Source organism: Castor canadensis, chromosome 2 (genome assembly GCF_047511655.1).
Source record: "Castor canadensis chromosome 2, mCasCan1.hap1v2, whole genome shotgun sequence".
Classification (NCBI taxonomy): domain Eukaryota; kingdom Metazoa; phylum Chordata; class Mammalia; order Rodentia; family Castoridae; genus Castor; species Castor canadensis.
In genome coordinates, this window is record NC_133387.1 from 133,299,318 (window position 1) to 133,323,041 (window position 23,724).

At 39.7% G+C, this 23,724-nt stretch overlaps 2 protein-coding genes across 6 annotated transcripts; one reads left to right on the plus strand and one right to left on the minus strand.

Annotated features, from left to right (window-relative positions):
• Positions 1–4,610: 4,610 nt before the first annotated feature.
• Lrrc57 (leucine rich repeat containing 57) lies at positions 4,611–10,312 on the minus strand. 4 transcript variants are annotated; one of them, XM_020170233.2, is made up of 6 exons: positions 10,194–10,312; positions 9,833–9,938; positions 9,589–9,727; positions 8,762–9,030; positions 6,003–6,188; positions 4,611–5,628 (listed from the first exon to the last, which is right to left on the minus strand). In XM_020170233.2, the coding sequence occupies exons 1-6, from the start codon at positions 10,295–10,297 to the stop codon at positions 5,587–5,589; spliced, it is 846 nt and encodes a 281-aa protein (XP_020025822.2). In that variant the 5' UTR covers positions 10,298–10,312; the 3' UTR covers positions 4,611–5,586. The 4 variants fall into 4 exon arrangements, with proteins under 4 accessions (XP_020025822.2, XP_073921852.1, XP_020025821.1 ...); XM_074065751.1 differs by having other exon boundaries at positions 10,187–10,307; XM_020170232.2 differs by having other exon boundaries at positions 10,107–10,247.
• Positions 10,313–10,329: 17 nt separating this feature from the next.
• Positions 10,330–23,237, plus strand: Haus2 (HAUS augmin like complex subunit 2). Of its 2 annotated transcripts, XM_020170235.2 has the most exons (6): positions 10,330–10,460; positions 12,427–12,519; positions 12,974–13,043; positions 16,000–16,132; positions 18,182–18,290; positions 21,133–23,237. In XM_020170235.2, the coding sequence occupies exons 1-6, from the start codon at positions 10,368–10,370 to the stop codon at positions 21,340–21,342; spliced, it is 708 nt and encodes a 235-aa protein (XP_020025824.1). In that variant the 5' UTR covers positions 10,330–10,367; the 3' UTR covers positions 21,343–23,237. The 2 variants fall into 2 exon arrangements, with proteins under 2 accessions (XP_020025824.1, XP_073921853.1); XM_074065752.1 differs by lacking the exons at positions 10,330–10,460; positions 16,000–16,132 and having other exon boundaries at positions 12,470–12,519.
• The last annotated feature ends 487 nt before the right edge of the window (positions 23,238–23,724 follow it).

Here is a 23,724-nt window from a genome sequence, read left to right on the forward strand (position 1 = left end):
CAAGCATGTGCATACTTCGGAGCTAATGATGTGGATGGTTTGACTAATAACCATTGCTTGATTGTTAGAATTTTGTAATTTGTTCTTTCAAATAGGTAACATGTTTCTATGACTGTTATTTTGGGAGCAATAATTTCATCAGTTCTTGTTTAACAAACTGAATAAAGCAAGAAGCACTCCAGTAGAAAGCTGCTCTTAGCTCTTTTCCAATTTTCATTAGAAATAGTTATAGGAGTCTACGGCCATACCACCCTGAACACATCCAGTCTCGTCTGATGTCGGCAGCTAAGCAGGGTTGGGTCTGGTTAGTACTTGGATGAGAGAAATACTTACAGGATAGTAATACTTACAGGAACTTTATGCTATATCATGGATTCATTTTAATCATTACTAGTCTTATTCACTTGAGCTTACACATACTAGTGATTAAATGGACATTTTGGAGTAAGAACTACAACCCCCTTATTTGAGAAGATACAGGTAATGGGAATTTTCAGAGGGTGGATATGTAAATAAAGTCAGATTCAATTAGGTCCTCTGTCATAGAAATGCTCAATGTCAGAATGAGTAGTTTAGTAGGTGAAGATGAATGTACAGGAAGGTATAAGACAGTGGAGATTGCTTTTATATCTAAATGCTCTTCCTAAAAGCCCTTAATTTTGTTTCAAACGCTATTCTGGTTAAAGGAAATAGTTTGAGGGGTATGAAAATGCTGTACGCAAACTATTATTGGTTAGAAGTATGTGATAAGACACCAAATTGTCTGGATTTACACTACCTTTTACTGCCAGGTAAAAGGCAGTAAATGGACTGTTAGCCCATTTCTGTGCCTCAGTTTTCTTGTCCGTAAATGGAGATTAATGATTCCTACCTCATAAAATTGAAATGCAAAGTGGTAATGCCTGTAAGCTCTTAGAACAGTGCTTGGCAAATGTAAGAGCTTAATAAATGACAGCTGCTATTTTCTCTTGAGTGGAGCTCTTTTTGGTCAAGGGTTGGTCTGTGAATTTGATAAAAGACAACTCAGTCCCCCTTCCCAGAGAACTAGAAAGATGAATGGGAATCATGTTTAAGTGAGAATCAGGTCTTGAAAGGCCATCCTTGAATCTAGATGACAAACTTTTCTGAAGTTTCTGCCACTAAGAAAGGTGAGTAGGACCCTAGAAATTAAGTCCATGATGCACTACAAGTAGAAGCTGTTGACATAAAGCCTTTTCTGATTTCTCCTGTGACACTGTATGGAAACTTTTCCATTAACTTTTTTTTTTGAGATAAGGTTGCCTCTGTCTCTTAATTCTCTTGCTGGGCTCACAGGCCTGTGCCACCACACCCAGCACTTTTTCCATTTCTTCTGAGGGTAACAAGTGGTTAGCACAGGCTCTGGAATTTGACCGTCTGAGTTCAAAGTTTGTTTTATTTATTAGTTATGTGACCTTAAACATAGTACTAGCCTATAACTAAAACAGTTAAAACGGGTTTAAAAAAAAAAAACAGTATCCCTCATTGAATTTATTTTAAAAAACAGTAAAATTCCAAGTTTCTAGTCTTTTTATTATTATTATTAATTATTGAGATAGGATGTCTTGCTATGTAGCTCCAAGTTGGCCTGGAACTTGAAATCTTCCTGCCTCAGCCTCCCAGGTGCTAGGATTACAGGTGTGCACTACCAGTTTCCAGACTTACAGTGACAGAGATCTTTATGCTCTACAACTGCACCTAGTTTTCCTTTCTTCAGTTTTAACTCATCCTGTTTCCATGCTTCAACTTAGGCTCTTTATATGGGCATATGGATTATGAATTTCCCCTTCACTTACTTCTCCATCCTACGCATCCTCTACTGATACGCACTTAGAATTAGCTTCTTTAAATGCTATTTTCCTTAGGTTACTCTCATTAAAATTCTAGGTTATCCCAATTCCATTCCTAGCAATATTTGTATTTCTCAGATTAATATTCAAGTACCCTATCCTCTTGCCATTTTTTATCCTTTTAATGTAGTGTCAGCCCCCAGCTTTCTATTCCTGTACAACTTGCTGAATTCTGTTTTCATGTGTTGCAGATGAGATAAAATGACATGATTTATTGAGTTCTTACTCTGTCATGGACACTATGCTAAGTGCTTTTATGTATCTCTTTCACTTTGCACATACCTGAGAGGCTGAAGGATTTCCCGTATTTACCAATGAGAGTGAATTGCTACAAAAGCTAGTAAGTGGTGGACTCTGAATTCAAATCTTGGTTTTCTGACTCCAGAGCCCATGGTCTTACTCAATATACCACACTAACATTAAAACCAAATGCTAAGAAACTTAGGTGACTGAGGGCTGGTGACCAAGTTGGAATCAGGGGCTCTATAGAGACCTTATCATTAAGTCAAGCTACCATGTTAGCTCATATTTAAACCTAAATCTTGTTCACTTCAGGCATATTACTTTATATAGCCCCTGACCTCAAGATAAAGATAGCACGTGAGAAGTGCTATAGTGGCAGATGGGGAAATGGTTAATTCGGCTTAGACATAGGGAAGGAACATGTTAGTGAGAGAGGGCAATCCTTACTGAATGGACTACATAAAGACAGACAAGAGACAATGTACCATGGGTTTAAGGAACAGAATAATTGGGTACTGTTGGGCAAGCAAATGAAAGTGAAGAAAAGGTATCTGATGAAGCTAGGTCCAAATTGTGAAGGAGGGGCCTGTCGTTGATTCTTACAGAGGTAGGGAATGGTAATAATCAAATGAGTGTATTTAAGTTGTAAGTTCTGATTTATTAGATGAGAAGTACTGATAAAGAGAAGTTAATAAACAGAACTTTCTCAAAAGAAGAAATTCAAATGGCCAAAAAGCACATGAAAAATGCTCACCATCTCTAGCAATAAAGGAAATGCAAATTAAAACCACACTAAGATTCTACCTCACTCCTGTTAGAATAGCCATCATTAGCAACACCACTAACAACAGGTGTTGGCGAGGATGTGGGGAAAAAGGAACCCTCTTATACTGCTGGTGGGAATGTAAATTCGTACAACCACTCTGGGAAAAAATGTGGAGGCTACTTAAAAATGTAAACATAGATCTACTATATGATCCAGCAATACCACTCTTGGGGATATACCCAAAAGAATGTGACACAGGTTACTCCAGAGGCACCTGCACACCCATGTTTATTGCAGCACTATTCACAATAGCCAAGTTATGGAAACAGCCAAGATGCCCCACCACTGACAAATGAATTAAGAAAATGTGGTATTTATACACAATGGAATTTTATGCAGCCATGAAGAAAAATGAAATGTTACCATTCACAAGTAAATGGATGGAACTGGAGAACATTATTCTGAGATTAGCCTGGCCCAAAAGACCAAAAATCGTATGTTCTCCCTCATATGTGGACATTACATCAAGGGCAAACACAACAAGGGGATTGGACTTTGATCACATGATAAAGCGAGAGCACACAAGGGAGGGGTGAGGATAGGTAAAAAACTAGATAGCATTTGTTGCCCTCAATGCAGAGAAACTAATGCAAATACTTTAAAGCGACTGAGGCCAATAGGAGAAGGGGACCAAGAACTAGAGAAAAGGTTAGATCATAATGAATTAACCTAGAAGGTAACACACATGCACAGGAAATTAATGTGAGTCAACTCCCTGTATAGCTATCCTTAACTATCAAAAACCCTTGGTCCTTCCTATTACTGCTTATACTCTCTCTTCAACAAAAGTAGAGATAAGGGCAAAATAGTTTCTGCCTGGTAGCGAGGGGTTGAGGGGGTAAGGGAGGGGACAGGGCCGGGGGGGGGGGGGGGGAAGGGGGATAAATGACCCAAACATTGTATGCGAATATGAATTTAAAAAAAAGTTAAGAATTGGGCGCTAGTAGCTCCTGGCTATAATCCTAGCTACACAGGAGGCAGAAATCAGGAGGATCTCGGTTTGAAGCCAACATAGGCAAGTAGTGTGTGAGATCCAATCTGGAGAAAAAAAAAAACCTATCACAAAAAAGGACTGGTGGAGTGGCTCAAGGTGTAGGCCCTGAGTTCAAGCCCCAGAACTGCAAAAAAAAAAAAATAAGTTAATTGTTAAGTGGATCAGTAAGAGGAGTAAACATTAAAGTTTAGAAAAAAAATTCTTCAAATGATATTGACTAACTGGCCCCCCCTTATCCCTCACTAAATTGAGAAACAGAGAATATAATATATGGGGAACAGAAGAATACCTAAACCAAATTTGAGGTCAGAGTGACTACCTCATTTTAATTAAGGAGGCTCTTATGCTTTCTTAACTTTAGCTAGGTTTTTAAACATTATTGAGTACTGTCAGAATATCCTCAGATAAAACTTCAGAAAATGACAAAATGCTAGCTAGCTTCCTAAGTGCTCATGTCAGGGACAATTTAAACCCTCTACATTTGTACCTTCATATTCTCTTAATAAGCTTGATTTTAATACCTCTTATTCAAAATGAAGGTATTTCATTAAGAAACCTAAATAAGAACATGAAACATTTCTTCCAAATCAGTTTACTTCCAAAGAACAAAGGACAATTTACAGGTTAAAGTTCTATATTCTATGTTCTTTAAAGGATTAAACCTTGCTTCCAGTCAAAGTTCATTAAAAATAATTTATTTAGTATATTTCTCATTCAGAGAACAAACTTGACAGACATGGTTGTTTTAAAATATTGTAGTAATTGTTTCTTGAAAGTGATTAGTAGAGTTATAAATACAAAAGGGAAAGATTATCAGAAATAAAAGACATATTTTTAAACAAAGCTTCAGGAAAATCTTGATGTTTAAAATTCATTTTAAATTTGACAAGTGTTGCATATACAGTTTTAGCTCTTCAGAGCCCTCTACCAGTAAGGCACCTGCAACAGTAAGAATTTGCTACAGCAGCCTTGGGGAACATCTCTTAGTGTTTTGTTGGTGTTTCTCTGACAAAACACACTTTAATCAAACAGACTGTCACAGTGCTGGCCTAGCAGGTGTGAGGTTCCACATTAGAGCCCCAGTACCACAAAAAAAAAAAAAAAAAAAGTCACATATTTATGTATCTCCTAAATTCTAAGTATAAACACTGCAACTGAGCTGATGGATTGGAGTAAAATCATTACTCCTTAGATTAACCATAACAATTTCTCACAAATTACATAAATTTTATAAAAAGATGAAGTGTTAACACAGGTGGAATGGCAACTGACTTTATGAAAGCTCACACATTAAAACTAAACATAATCTCAAGCTGTGGTATGGAGCTATTCTGTTACCAGGCAGCACCCCCTCACCATATAAACAGCAACTAGCTACTGGTTCCTTAAAGCCAAACTAATGATGGTTTTGAAGATCCTCATTATCCATTGCCCTATCCATGACTCAAAAGTGGAGGACTCGTCCCATCTCCTGATTCCTTTTCTTTGAGCTTATAGAGATTGCCCTGAAAAGGAAAAAGGTCACTGAGCAAAATGTAATCTTCTAGAGTGTCCTCGACTCACTGCAGTATCCTTGACAACAGGGGCCTTTGAGTCAGCCAGATTCCAACAGAGGTTCCAAGTCAGTGTCCTGTAAGGTCCCGTGGTCCTGGAGATCATGCAAACTTCTTCTTGGTGGCTGTGAACCTCTCCATGTACTAAAAATCATGAAAGAAAAAAATATATGTGTTACTTTAGTATGAGCAAATATAAGACTATTTGTTAACTTGGGTTTTTATTTTTTATTTTTTTCATTTTAGTTTTGATTGGATTTGGTCCATTTTTGAGGCAAATTCAAAGCATGTAGTTAAAAACTTTTTTTATTTTTAGCAGAAAACATCAAAAATGCTTTACAATAAGCTATCTATAGAGAAAGTCATCTTGGCACAATACCATTTGGCCAATTCTTAGAACCACCTCCAAAATGAGGACAAACAGAACCTGTTGATGTTACCTACAAACATTCATAGGGGTTACCTTGGTACTGTATTCTCTGAGGCAGAGACTAGCAGTGCAATCCACTACTACATACCTTATCATAGCCTTCCAGTTCTCGCAGCTTCTTTATTTCAAAAAGATTGCCTTCCACGGCAAGCAGACAGATCTGGGAATCACTGAGGATGCTCTGTGGAAGCATGCTGAGCTCAAGACAGTTCTCTTCCAGGCGAAGAACTTTAAGGCGAGGACAGCAAGATATCTTTACTGAGATCTGAGATATCTATTGAACAAAATGACAGAACAATGGGGAAAAAGCATAAGCACACTTCTTACTACATTAAAACAAGTAAGAAATCTTGACTATTTGTCCTACTTCTTTCCTTTACCGCCTCTGTATTCTCACTACCTACTCACTACAGAAGCCTCTGTTATATACCTTCTGTTACTCCTCCACTTGAAAAATAAAATGCTTTTTTGAAGGTCACCAATGACTTTTTGGAAACAACTTTCTGATTATAAAACCACTGTATGTTCATTACAGAAAATCTGAGAACCACACAATTTTAAAGGAAAAAGTTTACCTGTAAGCTGCCACCCAAACATTTACTGCCAACCTTTTATGTATACATAGATAACAGCCATCCACTTCACTGCTGAGGTCAAGGATACATTGCTTTCCTTCCCTGTTACATGTGACTATACTATCCATTCCTTTTTTTTTCTTTTTCTTTTTTAATGGGACTGGGGTTTGAACTCAGGGCTTCACACTTGCAAAACTGGAGTTCTATCACTTGAGCTACACTTGCATTCCATTTTTCTCTGGTTATTGTGAAGATGGGATCTCTTGTACTGTTTGCCTGGATTGGCCTTGAACTGTAATCCCCCCACTCCCAGCCTACCAAGTAGCTAGTCACCAGTGCTCGCTCTGTTGGTTCCTTGAAACTCCTTTTTGTGCTAAGTACCTGTTCTTTCTTTCAATCTCTTGAGTGATTCCTGACTTGGTTTCCCTTATAATTATTATTTTTTTTGAAGTATTGGGTTTAAGCTCGGGGCCTGTGCTTCCAGGGCAGGCATTCCACTACTTGGAGCCACACACCCAGTCCTTTTTTGCTTCATTTATTTATTTTTAGGTAAGGTCTCATTTTTTGCCCAGGCCATCCTGGAGTGCGATCCTATAACCCACAGCCTCCCACATAGCTGTGATTACAGAAGCACACCACTACATTACAGAAGCGTGATGGAGATTAGGTCTCACTAACCTTTTACTCAGGCTGACCTCAAATTATAATCCTCCCAGTGTCTGCCTCCTGAGTACCTGGGATTACAGGGGTGAGCCACCATGTCCAGCCCCATTCTTACTTTTTATGAACATTTTTCAAGCGAAAGTCCCTAATTCATATTTAATCATTTCTTTCAACTTTCTCTTTGAAAGTTCATTCTTAAAGCCATTATTTTCACTTACATCCTCAAAATCTGTGTTTATATATCTACTCTGTTCCACTTTTTATGTCTCCAACTTTCAGTAAAATATTTCCATTTAGGTCATTAACCATAATCAACTCAAATGTCCATTCTTGGTAGAACTGTTTGCTTAGACCCCTAAGGTCAATACCAAGCAGCCCCAGTTCTAGGACTGGGGTGGGGGGGGGAGTTGAACTCAGGGCCTCAAGCATGTTAGGCACTCACTCTACCACCAACCTACATTCCTAGCCCCAAGTCACCAAATTTTATTGACTACCTGGTACCATCTCAGAGTGTCCCCTAAGAACTTACAAGAAATGCAGATTCTTAGACTTCATCCCAGGCTCACCCAATGAGAGACACTTAAGGAGGGTCCAGTGGTGATATTGAACAAGCACCCCAGATTATTCTACTACACCCTAAAGTGAGAACCATTCATTATCCAAGGCATTACCAAAGGTGAATATTGAGTAAAGTCCTGAACTAATACTTGTGGCTTAACTCATTCAGGTTTTTTTTCCCTCCAAGAACCTCAAGGAAAAGATGAGGCCAGTCTCCTCAAAAAACTGAACCCCATAAGGTCAACCACAATCTAGAATGGTAATCGCCACGAGGCTAGTAACTAAACTAGATTGTGCAGATGTTAGAAAAACTAAAGGCCACCCAGTGTCACAATATTTGTTTCATCACTTGTGCCTTATGTCTAGACCAAAGATTTTTTCTTCAGAAAAATATTATCCACAAAGCTTCCAAAGCAATGTTCTTCTTTTATTTATTTTTTTTTGGTGGCACCGGGGTTTGAACTCAGGGCCTCATACTTGCTAGGCAGGCATTCTTACCTCTTGAGCCACTCTGTCAGCCCCCAAAGCAATGAAAACAAAATTCAAGTATAATTAAAGCTACTCAACAACAAAATGGGCTATCTCCAGAAAGCCTATCACTTAAGTTTTTTAAGCAAAAGCAGGATACCACAGCTAACAAAGATGTAAAAAACAAACTGAATTAACTTGGGATACCTAACTCTCAGAACCTGTAAGTTTGTCTCATTTCTACACTTAGATTTCTGGCATAGCTCCTTGCTAGATGATGAGGGGCATATTTGAGGGGGATCTGAAGAACGCTTCAAGATTTGTGGGACTTTTGGTAGTTAATAATTTTGAGATTAAAATGATCTAACCCTGTTTGTTACCCACTGGCCCTCCTCCAAACCCACCCAGTGTCCCAATTAACTAACTCCATGACACTCTGGGCACTGAAATTAGTTCATCTTATAGAATATACCTCTCTTCTAATCTCAGATACCAAACTCCATGATAATAGCTAAGAAAACAAGAGTTTATGAGGTGACCATAAACCAAAATACATGCTAGTAAAAAACCTTAAGCTCTAGACCTGGTTCTGGTTGAGGTTGAGTTCGATGGCCTGCAGCTCCCCCACTGTGTCAGGTATACTCCGAATCTGGTTTTTAGAAAGATCTACCACATCCAGGTGCCGCAGGCTACAAAGTTGGGGTGGTAGTGCTCCCAGTTGGTTCCCAGAAAGGCTCAGGGTCTTGAGGGCAGAGAGTTGCCCAAAGGTAGACGGTAGCTCTCTCAGGTGATTGTTGTTTAGGCTTAGCGTCTCCAGTTTTTTCAGATTGCATAACTCAGCAGGTAAAACAGCTGGCAAAATTAAAAAAAAAAAAAAAAAAAAAAAAACCTGAATCTGACAAAGCTCAGAAACACCTTTGATGAAGCTCATAAAGAATATATGACAGCCTGCTTCATCTCTTGCTAATAAGTGTAGAATTCCTACGTGTGCCATTCTTAGGGACTGCATTTTACTGTCTTCAGAAGGCAAGGGTGCCATCAAAATGCAGGAGAGCACTTACGTGTAAAATGGGCTCCTTTTGTAAAGGTGACTGGGCACAATTCACAATTTTGTGAGATTTAGAAGATTCTCCCCTTCCCATTCCGTCCCCCCTTCCAAATTAGGTAATTTTGTTTACAACACATCCCAAATATCTTCCCTTTCAAGTCCAAATTACCCCAGTAATTATTATACCATCCAAGGAGACTTGCAGATGTAATCGTAAGAGGTAGAAAGCTTCCAGGGCTCTGACACTCTGCATCTTGAACCGTCTGAATGGTTTCATAATACCAAAACCCAGCTCATAAGAGAAAACCACCCTTCGTAACTGCTGATCTCTAGCAAAAGCTGCCCAGGCGCGAAAGCCATACTCAGTTTGTTGTTGTTCAGGGAGAGGCTCTTCAGCAGAGTGAACTTCCCTATCTGCAGGGGCGGTAGGCTCTCGATCTTGTTGTTGGACAAGTCGATGGTCCTAAGGTTGCTGGTCAGCTTCTGCAACTCTGAGGGGAACTGGAGAAAGGAGTTCGCGGCGTGGAGAACCCCGCGCCGATTAAACTCGACACCCCCGCCGTCCCTCTCCCCTAAGTTTCCTGGCCTGGCCCGGCCCCGCCTCACCTCGGTCAGCCCGCGGTCCTTAAGCTGAAACACACCAGTTTTCTGCGCCGTTTCTACATGAGCGCGGAGAGCACTGTTCCCCATCCTCGCGCCGCGGCTCGGATTCCTGCCAGAAGGAAGCGGAGCTGTCACCGCCCTGTCTAGGCACACAGCCACCCGGTCAATCTCCAGGTTGGATTTCCAGCCCCGACTGTCACCTCCTCCCGATCTCTGGATCCTGGGGGCCAGCCCAGGAGGAGCAAAAAGGAAAGGGAAGAACAGACAGCCGGCACACCAAGTCCTGCTGCTTTTGCAGCTGTTCAGAGGCCAGGAGTCTCCGGGAGCCTCCGAAGGACACGGGAGCCCGGGACTCGCCTCCTACAGCTCAGTGGAGAGAAGGCCCCGCAGCGGGAGACCCGGGACCCACGCTCGCCTGGGATGCGCTCCCAGGGCTTCTGCCCAGGCGGACACGCCCTGTGACGTCATCACGCCGCGCCGAGCATTCGCCCCGCGTTCTGTTCACTCCTGGCGCCACCCTCTGAGGCGGGTCGGAGTCATGGCTTCCCCCAACCCGTGGGATCCGGCTTCGGAGCCAAATGCAGCTGGGTTACTGCTGGGCCAGTTTGTGGCATCAGGGACTGTCTCTCAGGTGCGTGGGGGCGGCGATGGCGTCATCAAGGGGGTGCTCGCGGTGGCGACAGAATTTGGCTGTGAGGTGATGGTGCTGGCCGCGGGAGTGGTGAGGGGGCTGGTTGGGGGGTGTTGTGAAGGCGACAGAGCCACTGCCAGGCAGCAGCTGTGACCATTCCGCCGTGGGCTTTTTGAAAGCGAGGGTTTGAGAAGATGGGGTTTCAAGTAGACTGTTTGGAGTGTTTGAAGGCAAGTTACCCGAGCCAGTCTGTGGGACATAGGGCCGTGTTCTGCTGATTTTCAAGTGACACTGCCTCTAGATCATAATAGCATGAGGCAGGGTTGGGAAGTACTGGCATGTAGTTAAAAACAAGTATTTCCAATAACTCCATTGGAGTATTTGGAGCAGAAGGTACAGAAGAGAGCCAGGAATCGACTCAGGCCTGTAATCCTAGCTACTTGACACTGAGATCGAGGTTCGAAGCCAGCCGGGGGAAATAGTTGGCGAGACCCCCATCTTCAAAATAATCAGAGCAAAATGCACTGGAGGTGTGGCTCAAACAGTGCAGTGCCTGCTTTGCAAGTGCGAAGCCCTGAGTTTGAAACTCCAGTCCCCCCCCCAACACACACACAAAAATGATTTATATTTGAATGAAAGAAGATATGTTCCAATGAAACCTTATTTCTGGACCCTGAAATTTGAATGTTACCATTTTCTTAATTTCTTTACTATTTTTTCACAGTACTGCAGGTTGAGCCCAGGGCCATGTGCATGCTAGACAAGCACATTACCACTGAGCTACATCCCAGCCCTTTTTAATTTTATTTGAGACAGGGTCTCATTAAGTTGCCTAGGTTAGCCTTCAACTTTCAATGTTCTTGGTTCAGCTTCTGAGTACCTGGGATTACAAGTGTGTACCATCATGCTCAGTGGTTTTTTTGTTGTTGTTGTTTATTTTGTGTTTTGGGGTGTTTGGGTTTTTTTCTTTCTTTCTTTCTTTCTTTCTTTTGGTATTGGAGTTTGAACTCAGGGCCTACATCTTGAGTCACTCCACCAACCCTTTTTGGTGATGGGTTTTTTCCAGATACGGTCTCACGAACTATTTGCCCCGGGCTGGCTTTGAGCTGCTATTCTTCTGATCTCTGAGTAGCTAAGATTTCAGGCATGAGCCACTGGCACCCAAATTGTGTTTTGTTTTGAGACAAGGTCTCACTATGTAGTCCAGGCTGGCCCTGAAATCACCATCATCTTCCAGCCTTCATCTCTTCAGTTCTGGGATCACACACATATGCCACTGTGCCTGGCTAAAGTTCTTTCCTTTGCTAACATTCTAGAAAAGAAGGTACAGAAAATTTTGTATGAAATCAAGAGATGAGCAAGGTATTATCTGTATTCTGAGATAGCCTGAAACTTAAGAGGACAGTGTAACAGGGAATATTAGAATAAAAGAATTTAAAAAAAAGGAGTAGTACCCTTTATAGAAGAATCATTATGCCTGGACACATTCATTTATATAAGAGAGGAAATGTGAACAGAGATTGTAGGGATGACTTGTATGTAGTTGAGATCATTTAATGAATTGGTAGATAATTCCATGGAAGGGAGGAATGTTTGATTTTAGCCCCAGAAAGGTCAGGGAAAGTAGGCCTGGGTCATTTGGAAAGGAAGAGGTGATTCTTCCTCAACCTAGCCTCAGAAGCCTCTGATACACCATCAGTAATGTAAATCTATTGTGTGTGGTACCTCAGGAAATAATACAAAGTGATTGTCTTGTTTACTTTGCATTTAAAAAAATATTTGGGCAAGAGATTTGTGGTGGTGAAGGTTCTCAAAAGTGGAAATACACATTTCTAGTGCTTTACTCTCCATGTTCAGGGGTAGTGTTGGACATAGTGTCACTTTTCAGTCCCTTGGCCATGCTGTTCCGATGTAAACAGGAACTGTTTGTGACATCCTGATGCCTTCCTTGTTTATTTACCAATAGGAGATGTTAAATATATCTAAGAAAACAGCTCCTTGCTTTGAGAACTTCTCCAGACTACAGCAGATCACAAATATTCAAGCTGAAATCTACCAGGTAAATTATATTGAACTTTTCACTTTCTACTTCTACAGAAAGAAAAAAAAATCTTAGGCTGGGGTGTGGTTCAGTGAAAGTACAAGTGGTTAGTATGTATAGGGCCTGGGCTCAGTCCTCAGCACCAAAATCAAACATTAGTTCAACAACATTCCCTTGTAATTAGAACAGTGTCTAGTACATAACTAGATAAATGTTTTTTGCAGTACTTACTAGTAGTAGTAATAACAGTAGTTAATTGTAGTAACAATAGCAGCAGGACAAGAATGCCAAAATGGAAAGCTTCAGTAAATCACCTGGGCTCTTATATAAATCATCCTTTCCCATCTGACTTTAGGAATATATGGTAGCATGTTCCTAGATTAAAGACTGTCCATTTTTATCAATAATGTTTAAGTCTTTAACTTCATATATTTTCTGAGTGAGCTAAATGTTAATTTTGTTCCTAATGTAGAAAAACCTGGAAATTGAACTTCTGAAACTAGAAAAAGATACAGCAGATGTTGCTCATTCTTTCTATTTAGGTAAGTGGCTTGGTTAAATGGGTAAACACTGCAATTTCAGCTTTTTTCTTGGCTTACTATAAATAAGCAACAGCAGCAAAATCAGGATGTGCCTCACCAGGCTCAGGGGCTTGTGCCTGTAATCCTAGCTACTCAGGAGGCGGAGATCAGGAGGATCATGTTTGAGGCCAGTCCAGGCAAAAATCTCATGAGATCCTATGTCAACCAATAAAAGCTAGGCATGGTGGTGGACAGCAGGTAAAAACTGGACAGGCAGTTGCTCGTACCTGTCATCCCAGCTACATGGGAAACATAACTAGGTCTAGGCTGACCTGGATCTAAACATGAGACTCTATCCCAAAACTAATAAAAACAAAAAGGGCTTGGGACATGGCTCAAGTGGTAGAGTATCTGCCTAGCAAATGCAAGGTCCTGAATTCAAACTCCAATACCAACACCACAAAAAAAAAAAAAATTATGTGCCATAGTTTTTCTCAGGTATTGTCCCACAGCTAACCAAAGTCTACTGTTTCTATGCTCAAATACAAGTCCTATTGACTTCTCTAGTGAAAATAGCATAGAAAATGACCTAAGTTGGCTCCTATATTAGTCTTTTTTTCTGTTACTATAGCAAAGTATAGCTGGGTAATATATAAAGAAAAAGGTTTATTTAGCTCACAGTTTTTGAGATTCCAGGGCATGGCATTGACTTGGTTATGGTGAGGACCTCATTGTGGATGCCATCACAATGACAGAACACTTGGTAAGAGGGAAAGATCACATAGCAAGACAGGAAGCTAAAGAGCAATTCAGCGGTCAGGCTCTCTCTTTTCCAACAACCCTTCCAAAAGAACTAACCCTAACTAGAATCCCAGGAGAATTATGTCATTCCTTCCCAGGGCAGTGCCCTCAGTGAACTTCCCATAATGCTTCTGCTCTTAGAGGTTCCACAACATCTCCCAATACCACCACACTGAAGACCAAGCTTCCAACACACTCAAGCCATATCCAAACCATAGCAGCTTCCCAAAATCAAGAAAACAGCGAACTGTGCTTTCTTCTGGCATCAGGGCTCTTGGAGCAGCCCATCTTAATTCCCCAGCATGGTATTTCCTGCAGGGTTCCTAATTCCTAGAGTCCCCATTTTTAGACCCTCTTTTTCTTGTCCATTCCTCGGTCTTGAGGGATTTGGGATGCTGTGTCATCTAGTTGGCCATCTATTACTGGATTGGTACATGGATTCCATCAAGGGCACCTGCAGCATATAAGTAAAAAAGGAGCCATATGTCTGTGTCTGAAGTACCATGAGCCCAATATGAGCAGGAGCTAAGGTCTAACCTTATCTAATAGCTCTGCCTAGTGGAAGGATACCTATCCCATCTTCATATGATCCCTTCTGCGTAATTACTATTTTTGGTAGGACATTGTGATCTTGACAGTTTCCCCCTTGTCTGTGAACAAACTTTTTTCTCTGAAGTCATCTTTGGTTAATCATTCTGTGGTGAGAGATGGGCATGCCTCTTCGTCCATCTGATCTCACATAGGGGGAAAGGCAATATAAAAAAAGCTGCCCCCCCCCCTTTTTTTTTGCCAAATTTGAGCTACAAAAGAGGTTTAGAAAGAGTGGGTCATAGGCTAAATTTACCTGGAGTCCTCTGTTAAAATGATAGCTAACATCTTGACACAAGTTCTTTGTATCATGAAGAATTTTGACAAGACATAGTTACAAAGTTAAAACCAATTTATCTGTAAAACAAGCTTAGTTCTATGGAAAGATTACTGTCCAAAGAGTACTCCATTAGATTACCATTTGAAGAAAGCACGTTATTTTACATTTAATACATTGTAAAAACAGGTAGAGAAGTATTTTACAGATCATCTCAAAAGTTCCAAGTTAACTTTTTTTTTTAATCTATGTCTAGTTTTAGTTATATGTTAGGTAGCAGTGAGGCTTGAACTCAGGGACTCACACTTGCTATGCTTGTGTCATTAAATTTTCTGGAAAAAAAGTAGTGCATTAGAGAATGTGCTATAATTATAGAAGTGAATACTCCTGTTCTTGGGAAATCCATGCTGTAGTTTTAAAGGGAGAAGATCATGTTGTCTACAACTGACCCTCAAAGGAATCCTGAGAACAAATGGTGTCTGTGTGTGTAAAGGGGGGAGATAGAAAAAAAAGAAAATGGGCCAAATGTTAACGATGGGTCTAGGAAAAATATATATGGAAATCTACTGAACTTTTCTTAAAACTTTTCTGTAAAGCCTGGCAGGATGGCTCACATCTGTAATTCCAGCCTTGGGAAGGCTGAGGGACAGATTCAAGAGTTTGAGGCCAGCTGGGCTGACCCTGTTTCAAAAAACAAACAACAACAAAACAAACAAACAAAACCTAATGTAAGTTCAGTTTTTTTCAAATCAAAAATTTGTAAAAGGGGCGCTTGGTAGCCATTCGCTGCATTCTGAGGAAAATTCTGAGGTAATCAATACCATGTAAAATGACCATTTTTTAATGTTTCCATGGAGAATATTAGAGGCAGGATAGGTAAAGAGACTATGTGAAGAATATGACTCTGGTTATAAAAACTGAGTAAGAGGTAAAGTTGAGAAATGAAAAGAATTTAGCACTAGATTTGCTTGTCGGTAGGAAAAGCAAGAGAAAATAGTTGAAAATGAAATTAGTATTGGTATTAAAGATAGCAGAGAGGAGAGATTTAGAACTTGTGAGATATTTTTTTTTTTTTATTTTTTGAGGCAGGGTCTTGCTATGTTGCCCAGGCTGGTTTCAAACTCCTGACAGCAAGTGATCTTCCTGCTTCAGACTTCCAAGTGCTGGGATTACGTGCTTATGCCAGTGTACCCAGTCTTGGGTTAATTTTTTATGCTGATATTGCCAAACCAAAGAAGGAATTATTAGTGATTCCAAAACTTACTTGTCCTATTGCTAACTAACTGTAAATACTGTTTCTGGTTTATGTAGCTGAGAAATGTCACACTCTGCAAAGCATGAATAATCATCTGGAAGCTGTGCTAAAAGAGAAAAGGTCCCTAAGACAAAGGCTGTTGAAACCCATGTGCCAGGAAAACTTACCTTTGGAAGCCGTTTATCACAGGTTAGACTGAGAAGTAGAAATGAATAGTCAAACATGTTTTCTGAAGGTAGTTTTGGTTCAGACTGGCAGTTATTTTGTAGTTCAATTCATGAAACAATGTATTATTGGTTATATTTGTTAACAGTCTTAATGTTGATATGTTAAACCAGAAAGAAAATCCATAGGGGGTGGGGGGATGGCTGGCAGAGTGGCTCAAGTAGTAAGAGCACCTGCATAGTGTGAGGCCCTGAGTTGAAATCCCAGTGCTGCCCCCACCAAAAAAAGAAGAAGAAAATCCTTTGTTTTTGAAGAATTATAGCTACAATGAAAAGAAAGGACTTCCTTTTGCTCATTGTGTTTGGAGAATTACAAACTGTGGCTTTAAAGAAAACAATTAGATCCATAATATGAACAGGGTGGATACGTGTAGGCTGTTTTCTGTGGAGTAAATTTATTGGTTTTTTTTTTTTCCTTTTATTATTCATATGTGCATACAAGGCTTGGGTCATTTCTCCCCCCTGCTGCCACCCCCTCCCTTACCACCCACTCCGCCCCCTCCCTCTCCTCCTCACCCCTTCAATACCCAGCAGAAACTATTTTGCCCTTATTTCTAATTTTGTTGTAGAGAAAGTATAAGCAATAATAGGAAGGAACAAGGGTTTTTGCTGGTTGAGATAAGGATAGCTATACAGGGCATTGACTCACATTGATTTCCTGTGCGTGTGTGTTACCTTCTATGTTAATTCTTTTTGATCTAACCTTTTCTCTAGTTCCTGGTCCCCTTTTCCTATTGGCCTCAGTTGCTTTTAAGGTATCTGCTTTAGTTTCTCTGCGTTAAGGTCAACAAATGCTAACTAATTTTTTAGGTGTCTTACCTATCCTCATGTAAATTTATTGTTGAGTTGTATTACCTATAGATAAGGATTCTGTTGGGTGTGTTTAATATGGACGGATGAAAACAATTTCAATAAGATGGGAAAAAACTGGATTCTGATCTCATCTCTACTGTTTATATGCCTCAAAGTCTTGGGAAAATGATTTAAATTTTTGTTTCCATTTCCCAGTCCATGGAATGGAGATGATTTCTATTGCTTTCTCTCTCTCTCTCTCTCTCTCTCTCTCTCTGTCTCTCTCATTTGGAGGTACTGGGGTTTGAACTCAGGGCCTCCTGCTTACTAGGCAGGTACTCAATCACTTGAGACACACCTCCACTCCACTTTCTTTCTCATAGGAGTATAACGAGTATCAAATTGAAGGTGTAGATTATTACTAATAATAAATAATAGTAAAATAATGAGGCAAGCATCTGGGCATTTGATTGCTTTCTCTACCACTGCCTCAGTAATTGACTTAAAGTAAATCAGTATCTTAAGTGTCAGAATGTTTTATTTTGTAATAAGATAACAGGCACATAAAACCCCATTCTTGGACTGGTGGAGTGGTTCAGGTGGTAGAATGCTTTGAGTTCAAACCCCAGAAGCACCAAAAAGAAAGGGCTTGACGGAAAACCCCATTCTTGTGGCTGTACTGAGCATCTAATCATTAATGGGCATATTGTACTACACCAGAGAGGAGCTGAGTAATGATTTTAAAGTGTTTTGTAGTGAAAGATTCACTGTAGCTTTACATGAAGATAGTATTTGTTCTTATTGTCTTCATTCTTCACTGAAATGGAATGAAGTATTTTTCTTAGGGAAATTCCTTATACTAGAAAACTATTACCATTGAGGGTTATTGAATATTAGGTTGGGTCCCGATATGATGATTAATGTGTGTCTTTCCATTTTGTATTTGGATGACAAGTCAAGTTTTTGTGTTTTTTCTTTTTTTTTTTTTTTTTGGTGGTATTGGAGTTCAAACTCAGGGCTTTGCACATGAGTAGCACTCTGCCACTTGAGCCACACTGACAAGAAAAGGACCTTTTTTTTAATCACTGATATTTCTAGGAATGTAGAGGTTTGTTTGTTTAATTATAATTCACTTACTTGAAATTAAGAGTCATAGTTAAAAGAAAGGAGACACAAAATAACTAAGAGAAAAAAATAGTTAAATTTTATCTCCCTTTTTCAGACATATGGTAAATTTGCTGGAGTTGGCTATCACTTTCATTGAGAGATTGGAAACCCATCTTGAAACAATTAGAAATATTCCTCATTTAGATGCAAACCTGAAGAAAATGGTGAGTATTAGTATAGGTATCTTTAGTTTTAGTTCTCTTTTAGTAGAATCTTAAATATGTGATTTTATCAGTTAACTTTTTTTTTTTTTTTGCGGTGCTGGGCATCAAACCCAGCCACTGACCTACATTCTCAGTCTTTGGTTTTTTTGAGACAGGTTCTCATTATGTAGCTCAGACTGGCCTTGAATTCACATCATCCTCCCTTCACTTCCAAGTGCTAGGAATATAGGCATGAGTCACCACATCCAGCTCTCATTTGACTTTTTTTTGTTTTTCTTTTTGGCAATATTGGGGTTTTATTTTTGGTGGGGGGGGGCGATTTGGCAGTAGGGGTGTTTGAACTAAGTGCTTCATACCTACTAGGCAAGTTCGGTACCACTTGAGCCACATCCCCAGCCCTTTTTTTCTTTAGTTATTTTTCAGGTAGGGTCTCAAGTTTTTACCAGAGGCTGGCCTTAGACCTTGAACCTCCTACATATGGCTTTCTATGTAGCTGAGATCGAAGCCAGGTACTACCAAGATGAGCTTATTGATTGAGATGGGGTCTTACTAACTTTTTGACCAGGATGTCCTGAATTTCAATCCTCTGAATCGCCACCTCCTGAGTAGCTGGGTTTACAAGACTTGACTGCCTGTTTTCATTTAACTTTTTTTTTTTTTCTTGGTGGTACTAGAGTTTGAACTTAGGGCCTATATCTTGAGCCATTCTGCCAGTCCTTTTTTTTGAAGGGCTTGTTCGAGATAGGGTCTTGTGAACTATTTGGCTTTGAACTGCGATCCTCCTGATCTCTGCCTCCTGAGTAGCTAGGATTATAGGCATGAGCCACAGGTACCCATCATTCATTTAACTTTTTAATGGCAAATATTATGAGCTACTTATTTTTAAAATCATAAAGTGGCTGGACGCCAATGGCTCACGCCTGTAATCCTAGCAACTCAGGAGGCAGGGATCAGGGGGATGGAGGTTCGAAGCCAGCCCAGGCAAATAGTTTGAGAGATCCTATCTCAAAAACACCCATCACAAAAAAAAAAAAAAGTTCTAGTGGAGTGGCTCAAGGTGTAGGCCCTGAGTTCAAGCCCTAGTACTGCAAAAAAAAAAAAAAAAGGTGTTTTCTTTTTTACATTGTTTTACATCCTTTTTTTTTTTTTTAAATAGAACTGGGGTTTGAACTCAGGACTTCAAACTTGCAAAGCAGGCATTCTTACTGCTTGAACCACACAGACTCCGAAGTAGCTAGAATTACAGGCATGAGCCACTGGAGCCTGGCTACATCATTTTTCTTTGGGAGTTATTTTAAATCTTTTATCCCAACATTTAATAAATATGAGTTATATCTTTGTTATGCAAGGGCTATGTTACATGTATTGTAAAGGATGGATAAATATGATTGGTCCCTGCCCTCAATAGCTTGATGAGACAGCTATAAGATACATATATTTTTGGGGATGGGAGGGGTGGGATACAGCGTCTTGCTACGTAGCACATTGTGGGCTTGAATCCCAGCACCCCTCTGAGTGCTGGGATTATAGGCATGTGTCATGTCACTAAACAAGATACATACTTTTTACTTTATAAGATTGTATTTACATAATAAGTATAGCACAAAATTATGAAGAGATGCTATCTGCTAAGCACAGGGAAGGGAGGAGGGATTACTTTTAGTGTAGGGAGTACAATAGAGTATAGGAAGATTTCATAAACTTTTATATAGAAATTAGTGGAGAACTTAATTTTGAAGATTCTATAAAATAAGATGCAACAATGTGAGAAAAGTCATTAAAGGGGCACACAGATAGTTTAGAGGGAAAGTGTTATTCTACTTTGATGCTTAAAGTTATCACTAGTAGTTTATGAAATTCCTTGGAAATCAGACTAAGAACTTTAGACTTATTATCTGAGTACTAGGGAGCCACTGAATTTTTTTCCCCATTTTTTGGTGAAGGGCACAGATGAATGACTTGGTCAGAACTATGGCTTAATGATGGAGAAAATATTGGACAGAGTAGTCTAAACCTTTTACTCAAAGCATGGTCACAGAGTATCAGCATTACCTTGGAGTGTTTTAGAAATACAGAGTTGCAGAGCTGGGAGTCGATCAGTGATAGAGCATGTGAGGCCTTGGGTTCTATCCCCAGCACCAGGAATAAAAAAAAGAAATTCAAAATTGCAGACTACACCTTCAGAATAAGAATCTACAGTTTAACAAATTCCTCAGGTGATTGCTGTGTGTATTAAAATGTGGTCTGTTCTGAGAGGACTAGTCATAGACTTGGAGACTAATTATAGTCATTCAGATGAAAGATTTAAAACACAGGAATACAAAGAGTGAATCGACTTTTTTTTTAATTTTGGAAGTAACATTTCTAGATCTTGGCTACTATTTGGAGAAGTTTTTAGCTTGGGTGATTTTAGGGTGAGTGGGATCAAATATGGGTTTAAAAAGCTAATGAGTTTGGTCTTTGACATCTTGCATGTTAAACTGGGCAGTTGTACTGCAGTTAAATTGAGTTTAAGATACTTAATGTACATCCAGATGAAGCTTGCCAACAGACTTAAACATGGGACTGCATTTTAGGAAGGAGGTTAGGTTTAACAACATAGACTGAGGGACATCTGCATTGAGTTGATAATTGATGACAAAAGATAGGTGAACTCACAAAGAGGTTTGCACTGTAAGAAGGGAGAGAGAACAACTTAAGGAGCTTTGCAGTTAGGGGTTGGAAAAAGATCAAGTGTTAACTTTTGGTATCATAACCATTTGTGATGTAATTGTGATAGACAAGATTCTATTAATGATAGATAAGATTCTCTCTTATTTTCCTTTTCTTTCAATTGTTACAGAGCCAGGCTTTAGCCAAGATGGACATTTTGGTGACCGAGACAGAAGAACTGGCAGAGAATATTCTCAAGTGGCGAGAACAACAAAAGGAAGTTTCCTTGTGCATCCCCAAAATGTTAGCTGAAGAAGGTCATCTTCATAAACATGGCATCATAGTACCTCTTTTACCTCTTACCTCTAAAGTTCATGTCCGAGCTAGTAATACCAAGTGATCATCAACTTTATTTTTGCTTAATTGTACATAGTCATATAAAGTCCACTTTTACTTGATTGTAACATGGGTATCTATAGGCTTTGCTGGTAGCAATACTGAAAGAACCCTCTTTATATATTGGAGGACCAAGATTTTATGTTTATTAGGACCAAACTGACTTTCCCTTTGTTTTTTATATATTTTCCTTCTACTCTTCAGGAAAGCTGAGCTATGATAATTGACAAAGTAAGTTAACCATTTCTCAGGCAGCAAATTCTCTATTATATGTTTTTAAATTCATGTTTCTGAATTAGAAGCGACTTCTTGAATCTGAAAATACCTATAGTGATTATTTCAGTGGGATTGTCACTGAATGTGCAGAAAAGAGCAACACAGCAGGATTTCAAAGGATTGTTATCCTTTGAAAGGCCTGATTACAAAGTTAGTCCTTGGCTGCCACATCTGGGAACTTAGATATCAAGAGGGTTCCCTCCACTCTTACTGATAAAAGTGGTACAATGTGAAAAGCTGTTTCTACAATGTGGTGTCCACCAAACACTTGCTTTTCTATTGGACGTCTAGAATTTTGGTACATACCAGGTAGAAGCTACCTACATGAGTAGTCCCCAGTATAAACCCTAGACACTGCATCTCCAACAAGTTTCCCTGGTACACAACATTTCATACATGTCACAATTCAGTTGCTGGGAAAGTGAAGCATGTCTTACGTGATTCTACTGGCAGAGGACTGGGGAAGCTGTGCCTGGTTCCCCCCCACACAACCTTGCCCCACGTACCTTTTTCCTTTGCTATTTTTCTTTGTGTGTCATGTTTATGGTACTGGAGATTGGACCCAGGGCCTTTTATATACAGACTACCCCTTCCATACCACTGGCCCTTTTTTTGTTTTTGTTTGTTTGCAGTGCTGGGTGTGGCATTTCATGCTTGCTAGGCTTTATGACTGAGCTATACACCCAGTCTCTGCTTCATTTGCTTTTGCTGCATTAAGTCATAGCTGTGAGTATGATGGTGATATTGTAAATTCTGTGAATCCTCTTAGCAAATCACCAGACCTGGGTGTGTTTTGTGGTCCCTAATCCCCTGAGAGTATTCTCTGGCAGTTTTAGGAATAGGCAAAATGAAAAAAAGAGAACAAAGGGAAAATGACATGCTATGGTAAATGTTTAGGTGTTTATTGTGCAAAATACTCATATATTTTACCTATCTGAGATTATTGTTCCTATAATGGAGAGTGGCATATTGATATAAAAGGTGTCTCAAGATGTACCCATTTGTGTCAGTATTATAACTACCCCTGGCTTTTTTTCATACCTTTAAAATGTGCATCAACATTTTAAGCTGTTGCATTCACTGTGTCACACAGGTTCACCAAACCTCATATTCATTCCACTCCTTCATACAAGAAGACATCACACAATAGATGAATAAAGTAAGTGTTCATAATGCAGCAGGATTATCACCAAAAAATGCCCCACTAAACAACAGAAATCATTGTTTTGCTGACTTTTACAAATGGAACATACAAGAGGTGGTAATGCCTGGCTTGGTGGCTCAAGCCTATAAATACCAGCACTTGGGAGACTGAGGCTGGAGGATCCAGAGTTTGAGGCCAGGTGAGTTTTATACAAGACCCCATCTCACAAAAGAAAAAAAAAAGAGTGGTGGTAATATTTGAGCATTTCCTAGATACTTAAGCAAAATCCTTAGTATTTCATCAGAAATCTGTTCACACCCAGCCTTTTTCCTCATATGATTTCCTATATGCTATTTGTATGAATATAAATATTATTATGTGATGTCACAAATATTAATGTGCCTGGTGGTTTTTGTATTTTTGTTTTCTATTATGTCTTTTTTAAAATATAAAAATAAACCTGTAATTTCTAACTAAAATGTTGTGGCCCTAGTCTGAATCTCAAGTGATAGAAAGAACCTGTTTAGTTTATACAGTTATATGCATTCAAGCTGTCTGACTCACAAAAGCTCAAGGTAAGTTAGGCATGAAGTCTGCCTTAGAGAAACTAATTTAGTATTTTAGGGTCAATAAGTGCTGATTTGTGTGTGTTTGGGTGTGTGTGTCAGAGAGAGAGACAGACAGACAGACAGATACACACTGACTTGCTGTGTTGCCCAGGCTGGTCTTGAATGCATGGACTCAGCAATCCTCCAATCTCAGGCCTACTGAGTGTTGGGATTACAAGTATGTGCCACTGTGTCTGACATATCAAACTTATAAAAATTCAACATTTATATACGTGAATAATGAAAAATTAGCACTGGGATGCCTTTTTTTCTACTTACTTTAGGAGAAGTGTGTGAGATTTACAGATTTACTTCCAGCATCATAATGTTTGTAAGCCCTTTTCTATTGAGCTTATGT